We start from the raw sequence: 22,482 nt of genomic DNA, 5'->3' as shown, positions 1-22,482 counted from the left end.
TAAATGTACACATCGCAAAAATTCGATCTAAGCCCACGAATGTTGGCATAGTCGACCCTGAAATTACCTACCATTTAAATATACTAAAACTTAAAAAAACCTTATCCGACAATTACCTTTATTGAATGTATTACATAAATTCCAATTTGAGCTTCAACAAAACAAATTGTCACTAGTGTTATGCCTTAGTGACAATTTGTATCGATCCGCCCCTGGTTATTTATTAACACACACAATAATTTATCTGGAGTCGAACTGATAACGATTGCGGCATTATGAGAAGAAGTTCCACTCACAACAACACAATCATTAAGCTAATTTGACTGTGAGAATGATGGGGGGAAGGAAAAGAAGGAAAACTCGTTATGCACATGCACTGAAGATAATTATTTGGAGGCGCGAGACTTTTTTTTTGTGATTTGGCGATGCTAAGGTGGTTGTTGTTGTTATTGTAATTGCATTTTTTTGGTATTATATTATTTGGTTAGGGATAGAGAACTATTGTTGTTATTTTTTTTTTTTTTTTTTTTTCTTATAGCGGGAGAGGTACTGAGTTGTTGTTGTTGCTTGTTATTGCACTTTATATGATTTTATTTTATATGCACGCCGCGAGGTTATTTTTTTTTGTTTAATTTGTGGGTTTTATGTATTTATGTATGTTTTTGATTAAAATGGGCTATTGATTTTTTTTTTTTGGAATTATTATTTGTTGTAAACAAAAAATAAAAACACTAATGACAGGAACTATGTAAAACTAATTAAAACACAACGAGAACACTCTTTTCCGACGGGACGAGACTTTCACACGTGCGTTGCCGATGGGAGGCAAATCGGCAAATTAATTTTTAAAAATTCTTTTCTTCTTTGTTTCACTATCTACTGTTTTTGTTTATTTAGTTACCACATAATATTGGTCAAGCAAAATGAAATTCATGTTTAAAAAGCGGTCCAAAGTGTCTTCCACCTTTTTTGTTTTTTTTTTTTTTTGCTTAACTTGAAGCACAAAACTTTTATATATGTTTTTAATTTTTATTTATTGTCAAAAATGTTCCAAAGATGATACCTGCTCATTAAAAGATCAAAAAAACTGTCTTTTCGATCTTATTTGGCAGTTTTGACACATTTTTCGAAAATTTGTTTTTTTGAAAATCTTGACTTCATTTTGAAAAGTGAAAAAAGTTGTATGGCGGTCGAGAAAACGCGAGACATGTAAATAGCTAATCTCAATGACAACACTCCACAATACATTAATTAATTAATTTCAGACCGGAAAAATGCGGAAAAATTAACTTTACCTCTATTTGAAAAAAAGATATTTTTTTTGCACTTCCTAGCCTTCTTACAGAATTTATTTTTTTTTTAAATAGTTGCAATGGTAATTAATAAATAAAAATTATAATACTTTACCTCCAAATGTAGATTAACAATTTAAAAAAACAATTACAACAAAAAAACTACCAAAGCGTTTTTAATCGTCAACCAAACTCAAGCGAAAAATAGAATACTTTGTATTATCTCCATCCAACTGTTGGCAAGAACCAACTTTCAAGCTTAGCTTAAGCTAATCCGAGATGAAAACCAAAAAACCAAACATGAATTACAGTTACCCATTGTATTGAGAAGCTCAACTCATGATTTAAAATCATGTGGCTAAACTTTTTTTTTTCTATTTTGTCCAGTCAGATTGGCGAATTACCACATTGGTGCAAATGGCAGGGCATCGGATGTCGTTGTTTTCAAAAACTGCAGTCTCAAAAAAGCACTCGACAGTGGACACTTACACCTTCCTCCTTCAGCACCACTCCCTGGACAAAAAGAATTGACACCATATTATTTCATTGGAGATGATATTTTTGGGCTGGATAGGCATCTGATGAAGGGGTTCGGAAGGATGAGCAAGATACAAATCAAGGAGGAAATTTTTAACTATAGGCTTAGTCGAGCGCGATTAACTGTAGAGATGGCGTTTGGAAGAGTGGCATCACGCTTTCGAATTTTTCATCGTCCAATCGAGCTTTCATTGGACAAATGCGAAAGCGTTGTCAAAGCATGCACTGTGTTACAACTACTTAGCTACGAACATTGATAAATGTCCTGATCAAACAGAAGCTTCCTGCACACTTCCGGCTACTATAACCTCTGTCCCAGTTCAAGACTACAACGCATACAAGTTTTCATCAAAAATAAGAGATAATATTGTTCGGTACTGTATAACAGATGGCGATGTGCCATACCAATGGATGAAAATAAATCCAATAATTTAAAATATAACAAAAACGATTTTTACTTTTTAGTTTTATTTCTTTGTATGAAGCGATTTCACTACGCAACACTCAGACTCACTCGTTTGTATTTTTATTATTTTTCCTTTACTAAAATACCCGATGGTATTCAAAATTTTTCTTATACTATCTATCTACATCTACATCTTTAGAGTCAAGTATCTTAACTCCCAAATTGATACTCAGCCATTCTAAAAACTTTTACGACACTTAAAATTTATTGGAAACACCGAAAACATTGAACGAATTTCAGGTACGTTACGATGGAATGCCCCTCCGACGGAATCGCCCTGTGGTTAGAGTTTAAAATGAAATTGATTATCGATTCCGCTCAAAGATATATGTATCTAATGATAAATTAGAAGTTTAAAATGAGAACTCTTATAATTTTGATTGATTTTATTTTTTTTTTAATTCAATTCAGTTTTAATTTCTTTAGGAACATACAACAAAGAATAGGTTTATAAGTAAAAAATAAATTAAATATTATTTCATTATGAAAATGAAAAATTAGGAACATACAACAAAGAATAGGTTTATAAGTAAAAAATAAATTAAATATTATTTCATTACGAAAATGAAAAAGTAAAGGCTTGAACACACCGAAGGGTATATGTGGTAGAGGTACGGGCAATTGTATGAAAAAAATTCCAAACTGGAACAACAACGTTTAGGTGTGGAATATTTTTCATACAATTACCCGTACAGCTGCCGCATGTACCCTTCGGTGTGGTCAAACCTTAAAAAGTATTGCAACAAAAACAAAACTATACAATTTTAGATTCAATCATTGCATCCAATATTATATTACTGGTGGTGGAATGTGATGATGAAGAACGCCTGCTCAGTGATTCCACGACGCGTCTGGACATAGTCCGGTCAAATTAGACTAAAATAAGGGGGTGAGGTTACATTAATTCCCAGCAAGCTGAAAATTGGTAGGATTGTTGGAAACACCATCATAAATTAAATCTAAAAAGTCCTCATCGATCCGAGGTCTGGAAAAAAATTTACGGGGGGTCAAAGGTCACAAAAACTGGTTTTTCACGATTTTCAGCAAAACGGTAAGTCTCATCAAAAAATTTTCAATGCAAGAATTGTAGACCAGATTATTATATATAAAAAGTGTCATGACACACTTTTTCCTAAGACCCACCGTTTCTTAGGTATAACGATTCAAAAAGTTGAAGTTGAGTTGTAATCGTCATAATCAAGCCTATTCTGAAAAAAAAACTCCCAACTGAAAAGTTCCTGAAATTTCATTATTTTTTAAGCTTGAATTTCGTTCTTCAACGGTTAAGAATATGGGAAAGCAAAAAAAAATGGAATTTTTCGCCATTTTACCGATTGGGGCTCTTCTTCCGAAACCATACATACCAACGAAAAGTTTCTGGATCCGGTTCTCTGTTTTTGTTTAAAAATAAATATGAGCAACGAATTTTATAAAGTAAATTAGTACTTAGTAACATACAATTTTGAATTTTGAAAAAAATTAGTTTGAATTTTTTTTCAAAATTTTAATTTTGAAAAATAATTTTTTGGCGGGGGAACCAATAGAATCCTTCTCAATGAAAATGTTTGGAAACTGAGCAAAATAAAAAACATACACCTAAATGTATAACATCCAGTTTCAACAGTCACTTACCGATAAAACACCAATAATTAAATGTGAAAGCCGAGAATCCTTAGTACACCAATAGAATCCTCCTCAATGAAAATGCTAGGGAATTAAGCAAAAAAAAAAAAAAACATACACCTAAATGTATAACATCGAGTTCCAACAGTCTCTTACCGATAAAACAACAATAATTAAATGCGAAAGCTCTTTGGGAATGGATGTTTTGAATAGCTGTACGCTGTGGTCGTTGAAGAAACTCAGGAGCCTGCTTATAGCAATGAAGTAAACGGCAAGAAGCCGGGTTATAGCAATGAAGTAAACGAATCAGGAAAATTATTCCAACAGATGTTTTTATGTTGTTTTCAATCGACTTTAAACACAAAACTACGATTATCGATGATTATAAACAACTCAAAGAATTTTGTGTGCTATAAACTAAAAATAATTTAATTAAATCACAAAATGGTAGAGTAAAATAACTTCTGAAATAACTGTAAACGTGACGAATGACAAACACCAAACATTCTCGAACAAACTCATCACTCGATTTACATCTACATTCAAATAAAAACCTTACACGTACACGAAACGTCAAAATTCATGCCCATGATTGGAACCACACTCATGTCATGTTCAAAAAACAAGATTCTTCGACAAGATGTCTGTGTGGGTATGGATTTTTCTGCCTCCATTGGATTTTTTCAAGACATGTTCATGAACAGGGCATCGTTCATGCCCAGTGGAGACTCTGTGTTAGAAAAAACTCAGTATCGAGAACTGTCAAAACTTAAAAAATGGCTGCTTAAGGTTTTGACAGTTCCCATTGAAATTGTTGTTGTAAACAAATTTGTCTTGGAAATTGTTGTTGCTTTTGACTTTGCCAAATATTAAACGTCAAAACCTTATTAGCCCATTTTGTAAGATGGCGGCTCTAATGATCATACCTTGTCTTTTTATACCATGATTACAACTATCATTCTGAATTTCGAAGTCTTGGTGTTCACCTCTACTTATCAGCGTGGTAAAGTGCATTGTGCATCTCATAGAGTTAAAAGACGATATTGGTGTCAAATTACAGGTGATATTGTCGGCTATCAAAATTCAGAGGTCACGCAGCCCCTTTTAAGCATTTAAGGTTAAAAACGATGGAAGTGAGTTTTTTCCCAGTCTGGTTTTTTGATATGTTGGTCGATGAGTTAAGGAACTTTTTCAATATAAAATAAAAATGAGAGTCATTAACATTTCAATACAAAACGGTGTTGAACTTGGAGCAAACTGGATTCACAACAAGGGCTTGTTAATATTGTAACGATGAATTACTGAACTACTTTTAAGATAAAAGTCTGAACACACTACCTACTACTGCAAAGGTAGAAATGTGAACGGACCTTTAGTAATTAAGAAAAATATCTCACTGAACACATCTAAAAATATCCCACTGAACACATCTAAAAATATCTCACTGAACACATCTAAAAATATCTCACTGAATACATCTAAAAATATCCCACTAGACTGGAAGTATGAAGTGCCCCTTCCTGGAAAGGAAGTTTCGAGAGACAGGGACGAGAGCCTTCGAGGACGTTCTCGAGTCTCGAGATTCCGGTATAAAAGGCAGCGTAGACACCGACCGGAGACAGTTTAATCTTGAAAGTGAAAGAGTACAGTACAAAGTGAAATAAAGTGTTGCGAATTGTTAGTAGTAAATAAAGTGATTTAAAAGTATGTTTGTTTGAGCGAATAATAAAAGTAAATTGAGTTGAAATAAAGTGTGTTCTTATTTGAACGGAAATATAAGTGGAAATTATATAAGTTTTATTGTGAACCCGGAATAAAACATTACATTGGTGTCAGAAAAGCGGAATAAAACTTATTTATTTGTGCGAATCAGATAATTTCGCGAATAAAATAAAAAGTGCGCGTGTGTTTTAACAATAAACAAAGTGTAAAACATTTTGAAATAAGTAAAAGTGCTCGCGTTTTGAAAAGTTAAAATGGGTAAAACACTAAATCAGTTAAGTTTGACTGAGTTGAAGGCGGAATTAACTAAGCGAGGTCTTCCTACTGCTGGATCGAAAAATGACCTCATTATTCGCCTGCAGGATTATTTAACCCAGAAGAACGAAAATTTGGATACATTTCAATTCGAAATTGAAATGACAGAAGAACAAGTAAGTAATACTTCCGATATGTCGTCCATGATGGCTGTTCTCCTTGCCAAATTGGAAGAACAACGTAATGAACAGAAGGATGAACAGAAAAATCTTCTCGAAAAATTAGATGAACAGAAAAACATCATCCAAGGTAAGCTTGACGCGGTTGAGAACAAGTTCGTTGCTCTTGATGCTTCCATCAAATGCGTTGAAAAGCAATCTCAAGAAAAGTTCGAGAAAGTTGAAGAAAAACTCGAAAAAGTAGAAGGAAAGTTCGAGAAAGTGGATGACAAATTTGAAAAAATGGAAGTTAAAATGCAAAGTATTACTGAAGAACTTGACAAGGTTCGGAAAATTAAGATCCGAGAAAGTTCTGGTGAGTATCCAAAGAAAAAGGAAATGCATCCACCAACCTTTGATGGACAAAGTTCTTGGTCAATCTACAAGAAACAGTTTGAAGCAGCTGCCAAAACTAATGGCTGGGATGAAGAAGACAAATGTATAGCGCTGACTCTTGCTCTTAGAGGTCCTGCTGCTGAGTTGTTGCAAACTTTACCACCAGAAAAGAATGGTAACTTTAAAGCTCTTGTCCAGGTCATTGAAAAACGTTTTGGAGATGGGCATATGCAGGAGGTCTTCCGCGTCCAACTCAATACAAGAGTCCAGAAAAGAGGAGAAACTCTGCAACAACTCCAAGCTGATATTGAAAGGTTAGCTCATCTGGCATATCCGACAGCAGGAGACGACATTATCAATCAGTTTGCGACAGAAGCCTTTGTACGTGCTGTATCTGATATAAATCTTCAGCGAGCAATTCGAACAGCTGGAAAACGTTCCCTTCCTGAAGCATTAGCTTTTGCACTGACTATGGAAGCAGCAGAACAGGCTTCTCAAGGCGTTCATCGGGTAAGAGAAGTTGCAGTGGAAGAATGCTCTTGTCAAAAACTCGCATTCCAAAGAAACCAGAGGGACGGAGCTGCTCAATGCTGGAACTGTAACAAGACCGGACATCTCCAGCGGCAGTGCAGATTGCCACCAAGAAGAACTGCTTGCCAACACTGTGGAAACAGGAATATTGCCCAACAACAGGTAAGCGATACAACCAACGCTCATCCTCAACTTGATTCCCATTCGGGAAAACGAGTAAGAACCAACTTCGAGGGGCAGAAGCTGGTTTCTGGTATCAATGGCTCCAGAACCACAATTCAAGTCTCACAGACTAAACGAGACAACAAAAGTCTGACAGTGGAAGCGACCATAAACAACAAACAACACGTGGCTACAATTGACACCGGTGCCACCGCCTCCATTGTACGAAGAGACTTGGTGAAGATGACATGGCTACATAACACCAACAGCTACCGTCTGAAGACCGCCACAGGAGAAGCAGCAAGAGTGTACGGAGAAGTTCGTCTTACGATCCGTGTAGCTGAACTAGAGTTTTCACATGTGTTTTTGGTGGCAGATATATGTGACGAGTGCATCATTGGAATCGACTTCATGAAGGAGCATGGAATCATTTTGGATATAGGTAATCAAGTCCTGAAATACAGAAATGTAGAGATTCCAATGGTCTATGGCACTGAAAACTCGACAACAATTAGAACTGTCATCAAAGAAGACATGTGCCTGCCTCCTTCTTCAGAAGTTTTTGTGTGGACCAAGTTAAAGGGGAACTTTGGAAGCCATCGATACCTCATGGTTGAACCAGAAGTTGAGCAAAGTTCCGAAAACATCATCATCGGGAAGACTCTTGTGGCACCAAAGAACAACATGGTACCTGTACGGATACTTAACATCAAACCGTACCCAATCAAGCTTAAGAAAGGAGAAGTTGTTGGGCAATGTGAATCTGTGGCCGCAATAACTAAGATCAACGAGGTGGATACACAGATGACTATGAACTCGGAGAAACTAAAGAAACAAATTCTCAATTCAGACAACCTGAGTCAACATCAGCTTAATGTTGCGGGAAGGCTTCTTCATGAATATGCTGATATCTTCTCTTCACCCAGCGGGCAATACGGCCGAACACAACTGGTGCAGCATCGAATCGATACAGGAGATGCTAGGCCGATTCGTCAACCAGCAAGACGTCTCCCCTTGGCCAAACAAGGTGAAGTTGAAGAAATGATAACAACAATGAAGAAAGACGGGCTAATCGAAAATTCCAAAAGCCCTTGGGCATCACCGGTAGTTCTCGTCAAAAAGAAGGATGGAAGCACTCGATTTTGTGTCGACTATCGCAGGCTGAATGATGTGACGAAGAAAGACAGCTACCCACTGCCAAGAATCAGTGATACTCTAGATGCAATGGAAGGAGCACAATGGTTTTCGACTTTGGATTTGAAGAGTGGCTACTGGCAGGTGGAAATCCATCCAGAAGATCGGGAAAAGACGGCTTTCTCCACAGGAAATGGTCTGTGGCAGTTTAATGTCATGCCGTTTGGGCTATGTAATGCCCCAGCTACTTTTGAGCGTTTGATGGAGTGCGTTTTGAATGGATTAACCTGGAAATCTTGCCTAGTCTATTTGGATGATGTCATCGTTTACGGAAAAACATTTGATGACCATTGTGAAAACCTAAAGGCTGTATTCCAGAGGCTACGAGAAGCACATCTTAAGTTGAATCCAAAGAAATGTGCACTTTTCAAGACCGAGGTTAAATATTTGGGACATATCATCTCATCCCAAGGAGTGAAGACTGATCCTGAAAAAGTTGACACGGTGAAGAACTGGCCAACCCCTCAGGACAAGCATCAACTTCGGAGTTTCCTGGGTCTGGCAACGTACTATCGACGATTTGTGAAGGATTTTGCGAGAATCGCCAAAAGCTTGCACCAACTTACGGAGAAGGGTAAACCCTTTAAATGGTCAGGTGAGTGTGAGAAAAGCTTTCAGGAACTAAAGCTGCGGTTATGTGAAGCTCCTGTGCTGGCCTATCCGACTCCAGGCAAACAATTCATCATTGACGCAGATGCAAGTAATGTTGGAGTTGGTGCTGTTTTATCGCAAGTTCATGACGGAGAAGAAAAGGTCGTTGCCTATTTCAGCAAGGTACTCTCAAAACAAGAAAGAAATTATTGCGTGACCAGAAGGGAACTTCTAGCTCTAGTACTGGCAACAAAGCACTTCCATAAGTACATCTATGGACAGAAGTTCCTTCTTCGCACAGATCATGGTGCGCTAAATTGGCTTTTGAACTTCAAAAATCCAGAGGGTCAAGTAGCAAGATGGATCGAGATACTTCAGACGTATCAATGTCAGATTCAACATCGAAGAGGAAAACTGCATTCAAATGCAGACGCATTATCTCGACGCCCGTGCAAGCAAGACTGCAAACATTGCACACGACTAGAAGAAAAGGAAGTTGTCGCTGTTAGAAGAACGAGAGCTGATCCCATTTGCGGCTGGAGTAATGAAGAACTCAGAATGGCCCAACAGGAAGATTCGGACATCGAACCCATCCTTGCATGGAAGGAACATCAAGAGAAACCAGAATGGGCCGACATCTCCGACCGAAGCCCCACTCTAAAAGCATATTGGGCACAATGGGACTCACTTCATGTGCAAGAAGGGCTACTAAGGCGTAAGTGGGAATCCGCAGATGGTAAATCCTATGTAATGCAGCTAGTCGTACCTCAGTCAAAGGTAAATGATGTTCTCCGAGAGATGCACGGTGGAACTTCTGGAGGCCATTTAGGCATCAACAAGACGCTGGAAAAGCTACGACAGCAATTCTACTGGTTACGTATGAGAGAAGACGTTGAAAAGTGGTGCCGAAAATGTGATACTTGTGCCGCTAGCAAAGGACCAGCTAGAAAAATCCAAAGCAAGATGCAGCAGTACAATGTGGGTGCACCTTTTGAGAGAATTGCAATAGACGTAGCAGGTCCTTTTCCCGAAACCAACAACGGAAATCGATACATCCTTGTAGTGATGGACTACTTCAGCAAATGGCCTGAGGCATTTGCCATTCCAAACCAGGAAACCAAAACAGTTGTGGATAAGATTGTCTTTCATTGGGTGAGCAGGTTCGGAGTACCCATGGAACTTCATTCCGACCAAGGAAGGAACTTCGAATCTAAGATTTTTCAAGAGGTTTGCTCACTCCTTGGCATCAAGAAGACGCGAACAACACCGCTTCATCCACAATCTGATGGGATGGTTGAGCGATTTAACAGGACACTTAAGGAACACCTGTCAAAAGTAGTCAATGATAATCAACGAGACTGGGACCGACATATTCCATTATTCTTGATGGCCTATAGAAGTGCAACACATAGTTCTACTGGACATACACCATCGGAAGTCCTATTTGGCTCAACAATACGCCTGCCAAGTGAAATAAAATTTGGAAGTGTTCCAAACGAGCCACATGAAATGGATGAGTACGTAGAAAACCTGAAAGGAACACTGGCTGACATTCACCAACGGACAAGGACAAATATAAAAGCGTCTAGTGACAGGATGAAAACAAGATATGACGCACGAGCGACAGCAACAGGGTTTCAAGAAGGAGAACTTGTGTGGTTTTACAATCCCCACCGACAAAAGGGACTATCACCGAAGCTACAACAAAACTGGGAAGGCCCTTACACAGTAATAACCAGAATTAACGACGTGGTTTACCGTATACAAAGAGGGGTAAGAGGCAAACTAAAGGTAGTTCATTGTGACCGTTTACATCGTTATAATGGTGATAGAAGCAATGGAGTTGTTCGGGACGAACAATCCTAAGAGGGGGGCAATGTAACGATGAATTACTGAACTACTTTTAAGATAAAAGTCTGAACACACTACCTACTACTGCAAAGGTAGAAATGTGAACGGACCTTTAGTAATTAAGAAAAATATCTCACTGAACACATCTAAAAATATCCCACTGAACACATCTAAAAATATCTCACTGAACACATCTAAAAATATCTCACTGAATACATCTAAAAATATCCCACTAGACTGGAAGTATGAAGTGCCCCTTCCTGGAAAGGAAGTTTCGAGAGACAGGGACGAGAGCCTTCGAGGACGTTCTCGAGTCTCGAGATTCCGGTATAAAAGGCAGCGTAGACACCGACCGGAGACAGTTTAATCTTGAAAGTGAAAGAGTACAGTACAAAGTGAAATAAAGTGTTGCGAATTGTTAGTAGTAAATAAAGTGATTTAAAAGTATGTTTGTTTGAGCGAATAATAAAAATTAATTGAGTTGAAATAAAGTGTGTTCTTATTTGAACGGAAATATAAGTGGAAATTATATAAGTTTTATTGTGAACCCGGAATAAAACATTACAATATTGTTAACATACCCAAACCACATAAAGTAGTGGCAACCACTGAAGATGGTGCTCAAGTTCCTTTTGGTATTATTCAAGAAATCTATGAAGCCTATGTTTGTTTTCATGTTTTCAATTACACAACTGAAGTTGGTGGCAAAATTGTATTGTGTGTGAAATATTTCCAGAATGGTTTTGGTTTTGAAAACGAAAACAAGGTACATACTCAAATTTTATTCGAGAAACAGCAAATTTTTTTGGGTATCTCTGTATTTTAGGTTCAAATTAAAGCTAATAATGTCTCTTTTTAAAAACCAGAGGTCTTCCAAGTCATAAATTGGAGGTTACGTCAAGCAGCCTGTTTTTATGGTAAGGAGCGTTAAAAATTGACTCGATAAGTGCAACTTTCAATACAAAAATTCGATGAACTGACCAAATTTAACCCTTATTGAAAAAATGTCGATTGTTCAAAAACTGCGAGATATGTCAATTTTAAAAATCTAACAAACTAAAAATTCTAAACAAAAATATCCCATTTTTTCGAAATAAAATAATTAAATTTGTGTAAAGAACGAAACATACGTAATTATGACTTATCTTAATGAATTAACTTCCATTCGTTTCGTTTAATATCAATTATTATATTTTAGTTTACACAAATTTGTTGCATTAGTTGGTTAGTGCTGGTTTTCTGATATTTTCGCTATTAATCTCAGATTAAGCCTAAAAAATATTTACTCGGTCATTGCAACCACCCTTGTTTTAATTAGTTGCGTTAATAGAGAATGCACTGTATTACCTTTACTTTGACATAACTGATTCTTTAATGTCTATATTAACAACATTTGCATTGCACCTTTTGTATAATTTTCCCTTATATTTCAATAATTTTAATTCTATGCCAGGAAAGTCATTAGTTTTACCTTTGATTTGATACCAACAAAACTCCTTAACTCGTCCACGAACACCACCAAAAACAGGACTTTAGCCAAAAACTCTTATTTATCGCTTCTAACCTTAAAACGGGCTGCATGACAAAACTGCCAGACTTCAACCCGGAAGACCTCTGAATTTTGATTGCTGGCAATATCAAATTTACTTTGACAACAATATCGTCTTTTAACTCTATGAGATGCACAATGCACTTTACCACGCCAATCGTGCCAGGATGCGGACGGAAAGACCTGTGGTTTTCGTAACTAACTAATACCCCTCTTTCACTTCCCATTTGAAACATTCTTTAACTCGATGAGTTGAACGTTTCTGTAATGGCCGTCCGCTCCATTTCGGTATGCCAAGAATAAAAATCATAAATATTTTTTTTACGGAAATCCATTTAACTCTAACGAACTCTTCCATATTGCGCTTCATCTTCAAGCTTAACATGGTCAGTTTATATCACATTTCCATTTCAATAACAAATGCAACCTCTTCAAAAGTAAAAACAAATTTATTTCTAAAAGATCAATCATTCACAGTTTTAATAAAAATTCAAAATATTTTTAATACAATTTGAAATAGCTAAGGATTAAAATCGCTTGTTAAAGGAATTATTGAATTTTTTAAATCTTTACCTGCAGTCTTTCTTAATTCTATAGCCGAATGCTTTAACTGAAGTGTACATTCAGGATTAGTTGAACTTGGTAGTCCAACAACTTCTCTTTCAAATATACTTGCTAAAATCTCTATAAGCTCAATAAATCCAATAGACAGTGCCGCTCTACGTATGCGATTGAGTTCCTTATAAAAATGTTGTGTCTTTTCTGGTATTTTTTTAGCATGTCTAAGAACTTTTTGTATATCGGACTGTAAACTGGACTGTTTAATCCAAATGACAAAATTTTGTGAATAACTGCGCTTTTCGGATTTTACTGGAAATGATGAAGTCTCATTTATTAAGAAATCATCTATCATTCCAAATTGTCGAAGATCTCCTAGCCAAGGTATGGCATTATTTTCTTGTGGTAGAACGTTAAGCATTAGATTAGATTTCTTTTTACTATCAGCAAAAGTGTATATGAATCCAAACCAATTGTCCGAAAGCAGAACAAGAGCAGCCATATTTTCAATTTTTAATGCCCCGTGCAGCAAAACGCAAAGAGATTCCCTTTGATTTTCTGATTGTGACGAAGACCTTGTTAAATCTTCCTCGTTTCCATCCGCTTTTAAATAAAAAGTCCGTATTTCGCTCTCTAGTTTTTCTAATTCATTTGAAGAAAACTGGGACTCATTTCTCGTTTTTGTAAATTTGTCAGAACTTCTTCTGTTGTGTTTCTCACGATCCATTTTTGGAACAATCAAGTGCCGACTAAGTGATGCAGGTGATCCAATATCTGACAATCCTACGTAGCCACATATCTGAACGTTATTGCAAGGTAGAAATAGTTGAGCTGTTGACTGATCATTGGACAACGTCGGTGGAGGCCAAATAAGAATGGGACTCTCCATTCGGAAGTACCCACCACATTTTAAAATTGTTTCAAACGGTTTATAGCTACTTTCGCAGAAGAGCTCAATAATTTCATGCATAACCGTGCGTCCAAGTTCACTTTTGCGAATACTTACATTTCTCGAATCTTCCTGGATGGATTGATCGTTTTGTTTTGGCTGGAATAAAACTCCTTTCAGTCCACTTACATCGATAAATTTTTGATATATGGATACAGCTTTTGAAAAATAATATTCACTACTTATTCCCATGCAAATTAAGTTCAGTTTTGTTGAGGACAGGCCATGCAACCAATCAAATTGTGTTGGATTAGTTGTTAATCCGCATATTGTTGCCATTAAAGATTTTGAACCAAACCCTAAACCACAATCTGTAAACACAACAACTTGACAAAGATTTTGAACCCCCCAATTACTGGAAAGTACATCGTTTACACCTTTTAGCAAGGTTTCTAAACTAGAACTATCAAAATGGACTTGTTTTTTAATTGCATGTCTTATTTGGTCATAATCGCGGGTGAAATCAACGCGTACTTCAAATTCTCCCGAGAAGGTTACATAGGAGACGAATTCTAGTTTTGAATTATTTGCTAGGTGTTCCAAAAACTGATTTATGCCTTTTATTGCAAGTTGGTAGTAGGAAATGGCATTATCGTCAGCACGGCCGGGAATGTAGCGTTGCATTGACAGAGACACATCGAGAGCTATTATTGTTGGCATTTCGTTATTTCAATTTTAAATTTTGTATATCATTGAATACGCAAGTAAACAAACTCTAAAGTAAAATTAAAATTTTACAGCACCATTTACCCTGATTGTATGTCCGATTTAACCCCCTGAATCAATGGTGTAGCCATAAACAAAAAATACCAAGACTGTATAATTTTTATATTTCAATCGCAGTAAACAGGAAATTTGTTTTTGTTTTAATTTATAAAATGTCATTTAAAAATATTATAAATTGAAAAATAACAAATTTTCGTCGTGTTTCATCGCGGAAAATGGTAAATAATTGTTTAAAAATTAGTGGTGTGCGTGGTTTATCGGTTTTTGTGCGTTTTTCGTCGGTATTTTAAAAAATTAAGAATTGGGTAGCTGACATTAGGTCTGTTTGGGTTCTTTTTGCACAAAAATATGAAACCTGTCAAATTTTAAGGAGTGGGGATGAAATTCTCTCAGAGAAAGAAAAATTGTGTAAAAGTACCCAAACGCTTTTGGCACAAAATTTTCTGCTACTTTTTCTACAACAACAAAAATGTAAACAACAACACCAATTGAAAAAAAAAAAAATAAAGAAAGGAAAAATATCAAAACATTTGTTTTGTTTTACAAACACTTTTTTTTATTCATTTTTTCATATAAATCATTTATAAAATAAAGCACTTCTTAACCATTAAAACACAAAAAATAAAAATAAAAACACAAAACATAGCCACATCGCCATGTTTGTACTTTGTTTTGTTCATTAAAAAATGTAAACACAAATTAAAAAAAAAAAGAAATGAATAATATTAAAAACACTTTGTTTTATTTTTGAAACACTTTTTTTAGTATTTTGTTCATAAAATATTAATTTGTTTTGAGCATTACATCACTAAAACGAAATAAATAAAAAAAAAACAAGAAAAAAAATCCACGCCACCATGTTTGTAGTTTGTTTTCTTTATGTTGTGCGACAAGAACAAATAAAGAAAAACAGAGAAAGCACTACCTTTTGACAGATTTCAGATTTTTGTTCGATGAAATTTTTTGGGCAGAAATTCGCAAGAAGGGGAAATTTTTTTCTCTCTCGCGGCCATCTTTTTTGTGAAAAAATGTACAATTTCAGAGTACCCAAACAGGAATTGGGTTAAAAAAGTTGAAAAAAGTTGAAATATTTCTGTTTTAGGCAGTACCCAAACAGACCTATTGGTCGCCAAAGTGTCATGTTTTGACAATCTGGCGACCAATGTCAGTTCGGAATATATTACCTTTTTATGTGTACTGTGGTAGCGCAAGTTGAAGAATTCTCAACTTTTTGCTCAGCTGCCGCCAACTTTTGTTGTTATTTCCATAAACAAAAAATACCAAGACTGGAAACATTCGTACGTCTTTCCCCCAAAACCCTTTTGTGAACAGTGTTGTCTGTGAATATATGTGAAAGCCACCACGTTAGTAAATGACGTTAACTTGCACACATCTATAGATTCACGACATTCACCACACATCCAACACGAACACAACGATAGGTTCACGACATTCACCACACCTCAAAGCTTGTAGGCAAACGTCAGTTGACCGCCGAGTTTCCAGTCTTGGTATTTTTTGTTTATGGTTATTTCCCTCAGTAAAATTTTGACAGTACTACAAGGTACCCCTTCAAGCAAACAGGTCCGACCTAGGTCCGAATCCGCTCCGCCTGAGGCGGAGCTGAGTCCGACTTCGGATCAGAAACTGGTCCGAAGGCGGCTCAAATTAGTATGGAAATTATAATCACCGTGAAGTCGATTGCATATGTATTGGTGTGGTGAAAATCTCCATTCCGAGAAAACGGAGCCGAAGGCGGACCTGAGCCGGAGCAGCGAAAACCTACCAGAAAGAGGAATAAGAAAGGGATGACATTTCGCATTTGCGACCAAAAAAAGAACAAGATTTATTTTTTTTTTCACTGAAACTGTTTTATTTTTTATTTTATTTTGGCAAACGAAATTTTCACAATAAATACAATATAAAATACAATACATTTTTTTCATTTTATTTCATTTGATGCTGCTGCTGTTGTTGGTGTTTTTTTAGATACCCAATCGCATGTTTCACCTTCTAGATTTTTCTTCATCATTAGAGATTACATCTACAACACAAGAAGAAACAACATTTTAACCCAAACACTTTGAGCGATATATAAAACATATCTTTTTTGTTTTCCATATTGTTTATAATTCAATAAAATTGTTTATAATTAATAAACCAACATTATACAAACAACGACACGAGACACGACGCGACCAAACACTTCATACACAAAAAGTTGCAAGTGTGTGAGTGCAAGCCCGATTTTCGCGGTCTGAGGTCGGAGTTTCTTTGTTGAACTCAGTTTTCTGAGTCCGACCTCGGTCCGAATCCGCTCCGCCTGAGGAGGAGCTGAGTCCGACTTCGGATCAGAAACTGGTCCGAAGGCGGCTCAAATTAGTATGGAAATTATAATCACCGCGAAGTCGATTGCATATGTATTGGTGTGGTGAAAATCTCCATTCCGAGAAAACGGAGCCGAAGTCGGACCCGAGGCGGAGCAGCGAAAACCTACCAGAAAGAGGAATAAAAAAGGGATGACGTTTCGCATTTGCGACCAAAAAAAAAACAAGATTTATTTTTTTTCACTGAAACTGTTTTATTTTTTATTTTATTTTGGCAAACGAAACTTTCACAATAAATAAAATATAAGATACAATACATTTTTTCATTTTATTTTATTTGTTGCTGCTGCTGTTGTTGGTGTTTCTTTAGATGCTAATCGCATGTTTCACCTTCTGCCTTTTCCTTCATCATTAGAGATTACATCTACAACACAAGCAGAAACACATCACTTTAATCCAAACATTTTGAGCGATATATACAACATACCTTTTTTTGTTTCCATATTGTTTATAATTTGATATAATTAATTATAATTATACTAACATGTATTATGCTAACAACGACACGAGACACGACGCGACCAACCACTTCAACAAAAAATAACAAAATGACGCTTTTGCTCTTGTTGGCTATGTCTGTCTGTCTTTATTTTTTTTTCTTTTCTCTTTTTTCACCACGATTCTCGTTTTACTTTGTGTTCATACACAAAAAGTTGCAAGTGTGTGAGTGCAACACCGATTTTCGCGGTCTGAGGTCGGAGTTTCTTTGTTGAACTCAATTTTCTTGCTTGAAGAGACAAGCTTGAGCCACAGCTACACCATTGTATTCAGCCAGTAAATATTGAATTGAATCTGAATCGAAATTTCGATTGGGAAGTTCGAACCATCGACAAACTACACCTATAAGATTAAGATTTTTTTTTTTTTTTTTTAAGATTAAGATTCATTTATTTAACACAGTTTTGACATTTTGTTTTGTTACAATTTTTAAATGAATGAAATGACAATGGCGAAATTTGCCGTCTGTCGGAGGGACCTATATAATAGTATCTAATAGGTTCATATATGTAACTTAAATGTTCTAAATAAATTCCGTAATAATTAGTCTTCTATAATTTAGAGCTTCATTGCAGTATTTATATATTGCTTCCCAATTCGGTCCATTAAGTAGTTCCTTGAGTTCCTCTAGGGTTAAAGATGGTTTTTGGAAATACTGCATCCTCCAGTTTCTCAATATTGGACAAATACCCATGAAATGAAACGTGTCTTCTCTAGCATGTTGATTACATAGTGTGCAGTAATTGGTTTCGCTATTGTTAAAAGACGTTCCATTCAAGTTGAGGAGTTCCCCTCTCGCTCTAAACAACAACGATATTTTTCTGCAGCTATTTGAGTCTTTGAAATAATTATTTTCGTTGAGGTTATGGACTAGAGTTGGGTATATGAGTGGGTTTTCTGATTCTAGTGTAGTTTTCTCTGTGTTTTATATCTAATTCTCTTATTATAACATACATTTGATTTCTGAGTTCTAATGGTCTTTCAGTGTCTACATCCAAAGGTGAGTCAACTGATTCAGCTAGTTCTTTCCATTTTTGTATAAAGGGATGATTCCTTCTGATAGCATACAATCCTAGAACGTGTTGCAGCCTTTCTTGACTATACGTCGAGATAACTTTTATGATGTAGTCAACATGTAGTTTCAGAGTGAATATATAATGAGTGGCTAGTCCCGTTTCGAGATGAAGCATATAATTTGGAGTATTTTTAGGAAGCTGAAATACTTTTTTGATGAAGAATCTTTGTAGTTTTTCGACTTCCTCGAATTCTTGAAAGCCCCACACCTGAGCTCCATAGCACATCATTGAACGTAGAACCCCTTCATATACCTTGTATTTAGCTGAATTCGGTACCTCTTTCTTTCTCAATAGGAGATTCCAACTAATATTAATGGCATAAGTTTTGAAGAGAGATGTTGTTTCATATTGAAGGTTGGAGTTACATCGATTCCAAGGTACTTGTAGGTTTTGACTACTTCAATATTCTCTCTACCGCAATACCATTTCTCTCTTTGTGAGCATCGTCCTTTCGAACAGCCTGCTACCATAATTTTTGATTTATCAAGGTTGATGATAAGGTTCCAGGAATTACAATATTCGTTTAGCTTATTAATCATCAGCTGTAAACTTTCAGGTGATTCAGCTAGTAAAATCAGGTCATCAGCATAAAGGAGACATTTTATAACTTTGTTAGCTATGTTTATTCCGGCAGGTAAACAAGATGTTACATCGTCTATGAAAAGGACAAACAGCATGGCACTTAGTAAACATCCTTGTTTTAAACCAGTTTTGGTTTCAAACCATTCCGATGCTTTTGTTCCATCCCATACTGCTGATTTTGATCCGTTGTACAGTTCCTTTATTATCCTTAGCATTTTTGTCGACATTCCCAGTTGATTTAATTTAAAATATAGCGCTTTTCATGATATTACAAAGCTCGTTTCATTAATTTTCAGGTCTCCAGTACGTGCATTCATGTCACCAATTACCATTAAATTTTCTTTTGCAATTACTTGAATTGTTTCTGCTAGTTTGTTAAAATCACGATTCCAGTGGTTGCAGTTTAGATAGGTTGGCAATATATATAGTTCTTCTTTTTCATCTTTTAGTTGCAATACTATTTGTTCATTGTATTCAATGTATGAGCCAACAATTTTATCCAATCTGTATCCAAATAAGGATCCTCCACTTGCTCTCCCGAACTTTTTAGTTTTTACTGCTGGTACCCAATGTAGTTTATAATTTGTAAAATATTTACTAAATTTACTTATATTATCATTAGTTATAAATGTTTCAAAAAGAAAAAATATTTCGAATTTATGTATAAAATGGATGAAATCGACATTCATTAATTTATTATTAAGGCCCTGAATATTGTATGCTAGTACAGTTATATTTTCTATTTCAGTAATATTTGAAACACTGCCAATAATATTCTGTTGTTGCTGTTGTAGATGTTGTTGGTGGTGGTGTTGCTGCTGCTGTTGTTGTTGTTGTTGTTGTTGGTGTTGATGTTCTTCTTGTTGTTGTTGTTGTTGGTGTTGATGTTCTTGTTGTTCTTGTTGGTGTTGCTGGTGATGATGTTGTTGATGGTTTTGTCGGTGCTGTTGGTACTGTTGGTTTTGTTGTTGGAGTAGGTGTTGGCGTTGGTGTTGGTGATAGTAATGGTGTTGGTTTTGGTTTTCGTGTTGATGTTGTTGTGTTTGTTGTTGTTGGTGATGTTGTTGTTGTTGATGTTGATGTTGTTGTCGTTGTTGTTGTTGTTGTTGCTGCCACTGCTGCCGTAACCACTGTTGTTGTTGTTGTTGTTGTTGTTGTTGCTGTTGTTGTTGTTGTTGTTGTTGATGTTGATGTTGTTGTCGTTGTTGTTGTTGTTGTTGCTGCCACTGCTGCCGTAACCACTGTTGTTGTTGGTGTTGTTGTTGTTGGTGTTGTTGTTTTTGCTGCCACTGCTGCCGTAACCACTGTTGTTGTTGTTGTTGGTGTTGTTGGTGTTGTTGTTGTTGTTGTTGTTGTTGTTGTTGTTGTTGTTGTTGTTGTTGGTGTTGTTGTTGTTGATGTTGATGTTGATGTTGATGTTGATGTTGATGTTGATGTTGATGTTGATGTTGATGTTGATGTTGATGTTGATGTTGATGTTGATGTTGATGTTGATGTTGATGTTGATGTTGATGTTGATGTTGATGTTGATGTTGATGTTGATGTTGATGTTGATGTTGATGTTGATGTTGATGTTGATGTTGATGTTGATGTTGATGTTGATGTTGATGTTGATGTTGATGTTGATGTTGATGTTGATGTTGATGTTGATGTTGATGTTGATGTTGATGTTGATGTTGATGTTGATGTTGATGTTGATGTTGATTTTGATGTTGATGTTGCTGTTGATGTTGATGTTGTTGGTGGTGTTGATGTTGTTGTTTTTGTTGTTGTGGTTGTTGTTGTTGTTTTTGTTGGTGCTGTTGTTGGTCATGTTGTTTATGATGTTGATGCAGTATTTGTAGTTGGTGTTGTTGTTGGTGGTACTGATGTTGATGTTGTTGGTGTTGCTTTTGCTGCTGTTGCTGCTTTTGTTGTTGCTGTTGATGTTGCTGTTTGTTTTGTTGTTGAAGTTGTTGTTGTTGTTGGTGTTGCTGTTTCTGTTGTTGTTGCTGTAGAGTTTGGTGTGGCTGTTGGTGTTGTTGTTGGTGGTGTTGATGTTGTTGTTTTTGTTGTTGTGGTTGTTGTTGTTGTTTTTGTTGTTGTGGTTGTTGTTGTTGTTTTTGTTGTTGTGGTTGTTGTTGTTGCCGCTTCCGCTGCTGTAGCTGTTGCTGCTGTTGCCATATCCGCTGTTGTTGTTGTCGTTGTTGATGTTGTTGTTGTTGTTGTTGTTGGTGTTGGTGTTGTTGTTGTTGTTGTTGTTGTTGTTGTTGTTGTTGTTGTTGTTGTTGTTGTTGTTGTTGTTGTTGTTGTTGTTGGTGGTGGTGGTGTTGGTGTTGTTGGTGTTGTTGTTGCTTTTGCTGCTGCTGTTGTTGATTTTGCTGTTGGTGTATGTCTTGGTGTTGGTGTTGTTGTTTTGTGATTTGATGTTTGTTTATTTTCTTTATGATTTGCTATTCTGAGTTCGTTGGATTGCTGCAACTGGGCTCCTTACCTTCGTTGTTTTTAGGCGATAGCGTTCTGTTCAGATATTCGTTCGTACTCTGCTGTGATAGAAACTTTCTCATTGGGTTTATGGCTTGTTTTTTTGGATTCAGTTCTGTTGATCCAATTATAGTTGTTTTTGTTTTTGGTTTGCTGATGTTCGTAACTTTTGATTGTCGCGGGGGTGAATTTTCTGTAGAGCGGGTTCTTTTTCTAGAGTTTTCTGAGTCGTAGTCTGTGCTTTCTTTCCAAACTTTTCCGTCTACTACTAATTCATCCAGATTAAAGTATGCTCTTTTACCTTGTTTTTTGAACTCGATCAGTTTTGGGACCAGAGGTTTTCTAGCCTCAAGAAGCGATTTCGGGAGATCCTCTGCGATACTGTAATTAGCAAGCGATTTTTTTGTTTGGAGAATCTTTTGTTTTTGTTCGTAGCTTTTGAATGTAAGACGAATTGGTCTCGTTTTTTCTTGTGTAGTTTTTCCTAAACGGTAGCAGTTTTCAATGTCATTTATTGTTATTTGAAAGTCTTCGTTGCTATTGTTTATGATGTTAATAACAAGTACTTTGAGTTCATCTGCATTTGATTCAGTTTCTTCTACTTTAAATATTATTAAATTATTTTTTCTCAGACCTACTTCTAGCTGCGCTATTCTTTTTTCTTGTTTATAACACATAATTTCTTGTTTTTCTATTATATTTCCCTGTGTTTCTACGATTTTCTCCAGCTTATCCACTCTTTCTGAAATGATTCCTACTTTCTCATCCGTATTTTTAATCACTCTGTCGGTGGCTTCATTAATGTTTTGAAGAATTTCCTCTTTTTGTTGTTTTAAAAGGGATTTAAGATCTTCCAGAGTAATAGTTGCCATTTTTTACTTCAGCAGTACTTTTTTTTTATACTTGATGCCGGCCC

General features: G+C 36.1%; 2 protein-coding genes across 2 annotated transcripts; both read right to left on the bottom strand.

Annotated features, from left to right (window-relative positions):
• Window positions 1-12,757: 12,757 nt before the first annotated feature.
• On the bottom strand, window positions 12,758-15,066 carry LOC129907266 (integrator complex subunit 14-like). Its single transcript, XM_055983387.1, has one exon. It carries the CDS (start codon window positions 14,492-14,494, stop codon window positions 12,848-12,850), a length of 1,647 nt encoding a protein of 548 aa, XP_055839362.1. The 5' UTR covers window positions 14,495-15,066; the 3' UTR covers window positions 12,758-12,847.
• Window positions 15,067-17,625: 2,559 nt separating this feature from the next.
• On the bottom strand, window positions 17,626-22,438 carry LOC129905408 (UPF0746 protein DDB_G0281095-like). The gene is made up of 2 exons (XM_055980886.1): window positions 21,577-22,438; window positions 17,626-20,676 (listed from the first exon to the last, which is right to left on the bottom strand). Exons 1-2 carry the CDS (start codon window positions 22,436-22,438, stop codon window positions 19,364-19,366), a joined length of 2,175 nt encoding a protein of 724 aa, XP_055836861.1. The 3' UTR covers window positions 17,626-19,363.
• Window positions 22,439-22,482: the final 44 nt, after the last annotated feature.

The sequence above is a fragment of the Episyrphus balteatus genome, chromosome 1 (genome assembly GCF_945859705.1).
Source record: "Episyrphus balteatus chromosome 1, idEpiBalt1.1, whole genome shotgun sequence".
Taxonomy (NCBI): Eukaryota; Metazoa; Arthropoda; class Insecta; order Diptera; family Syrphidae; genus Episyrphus; species Episyrphus balteatus.
This window is presented reverse-complemented; position numbering and strand designations above follow the sequence as displayed.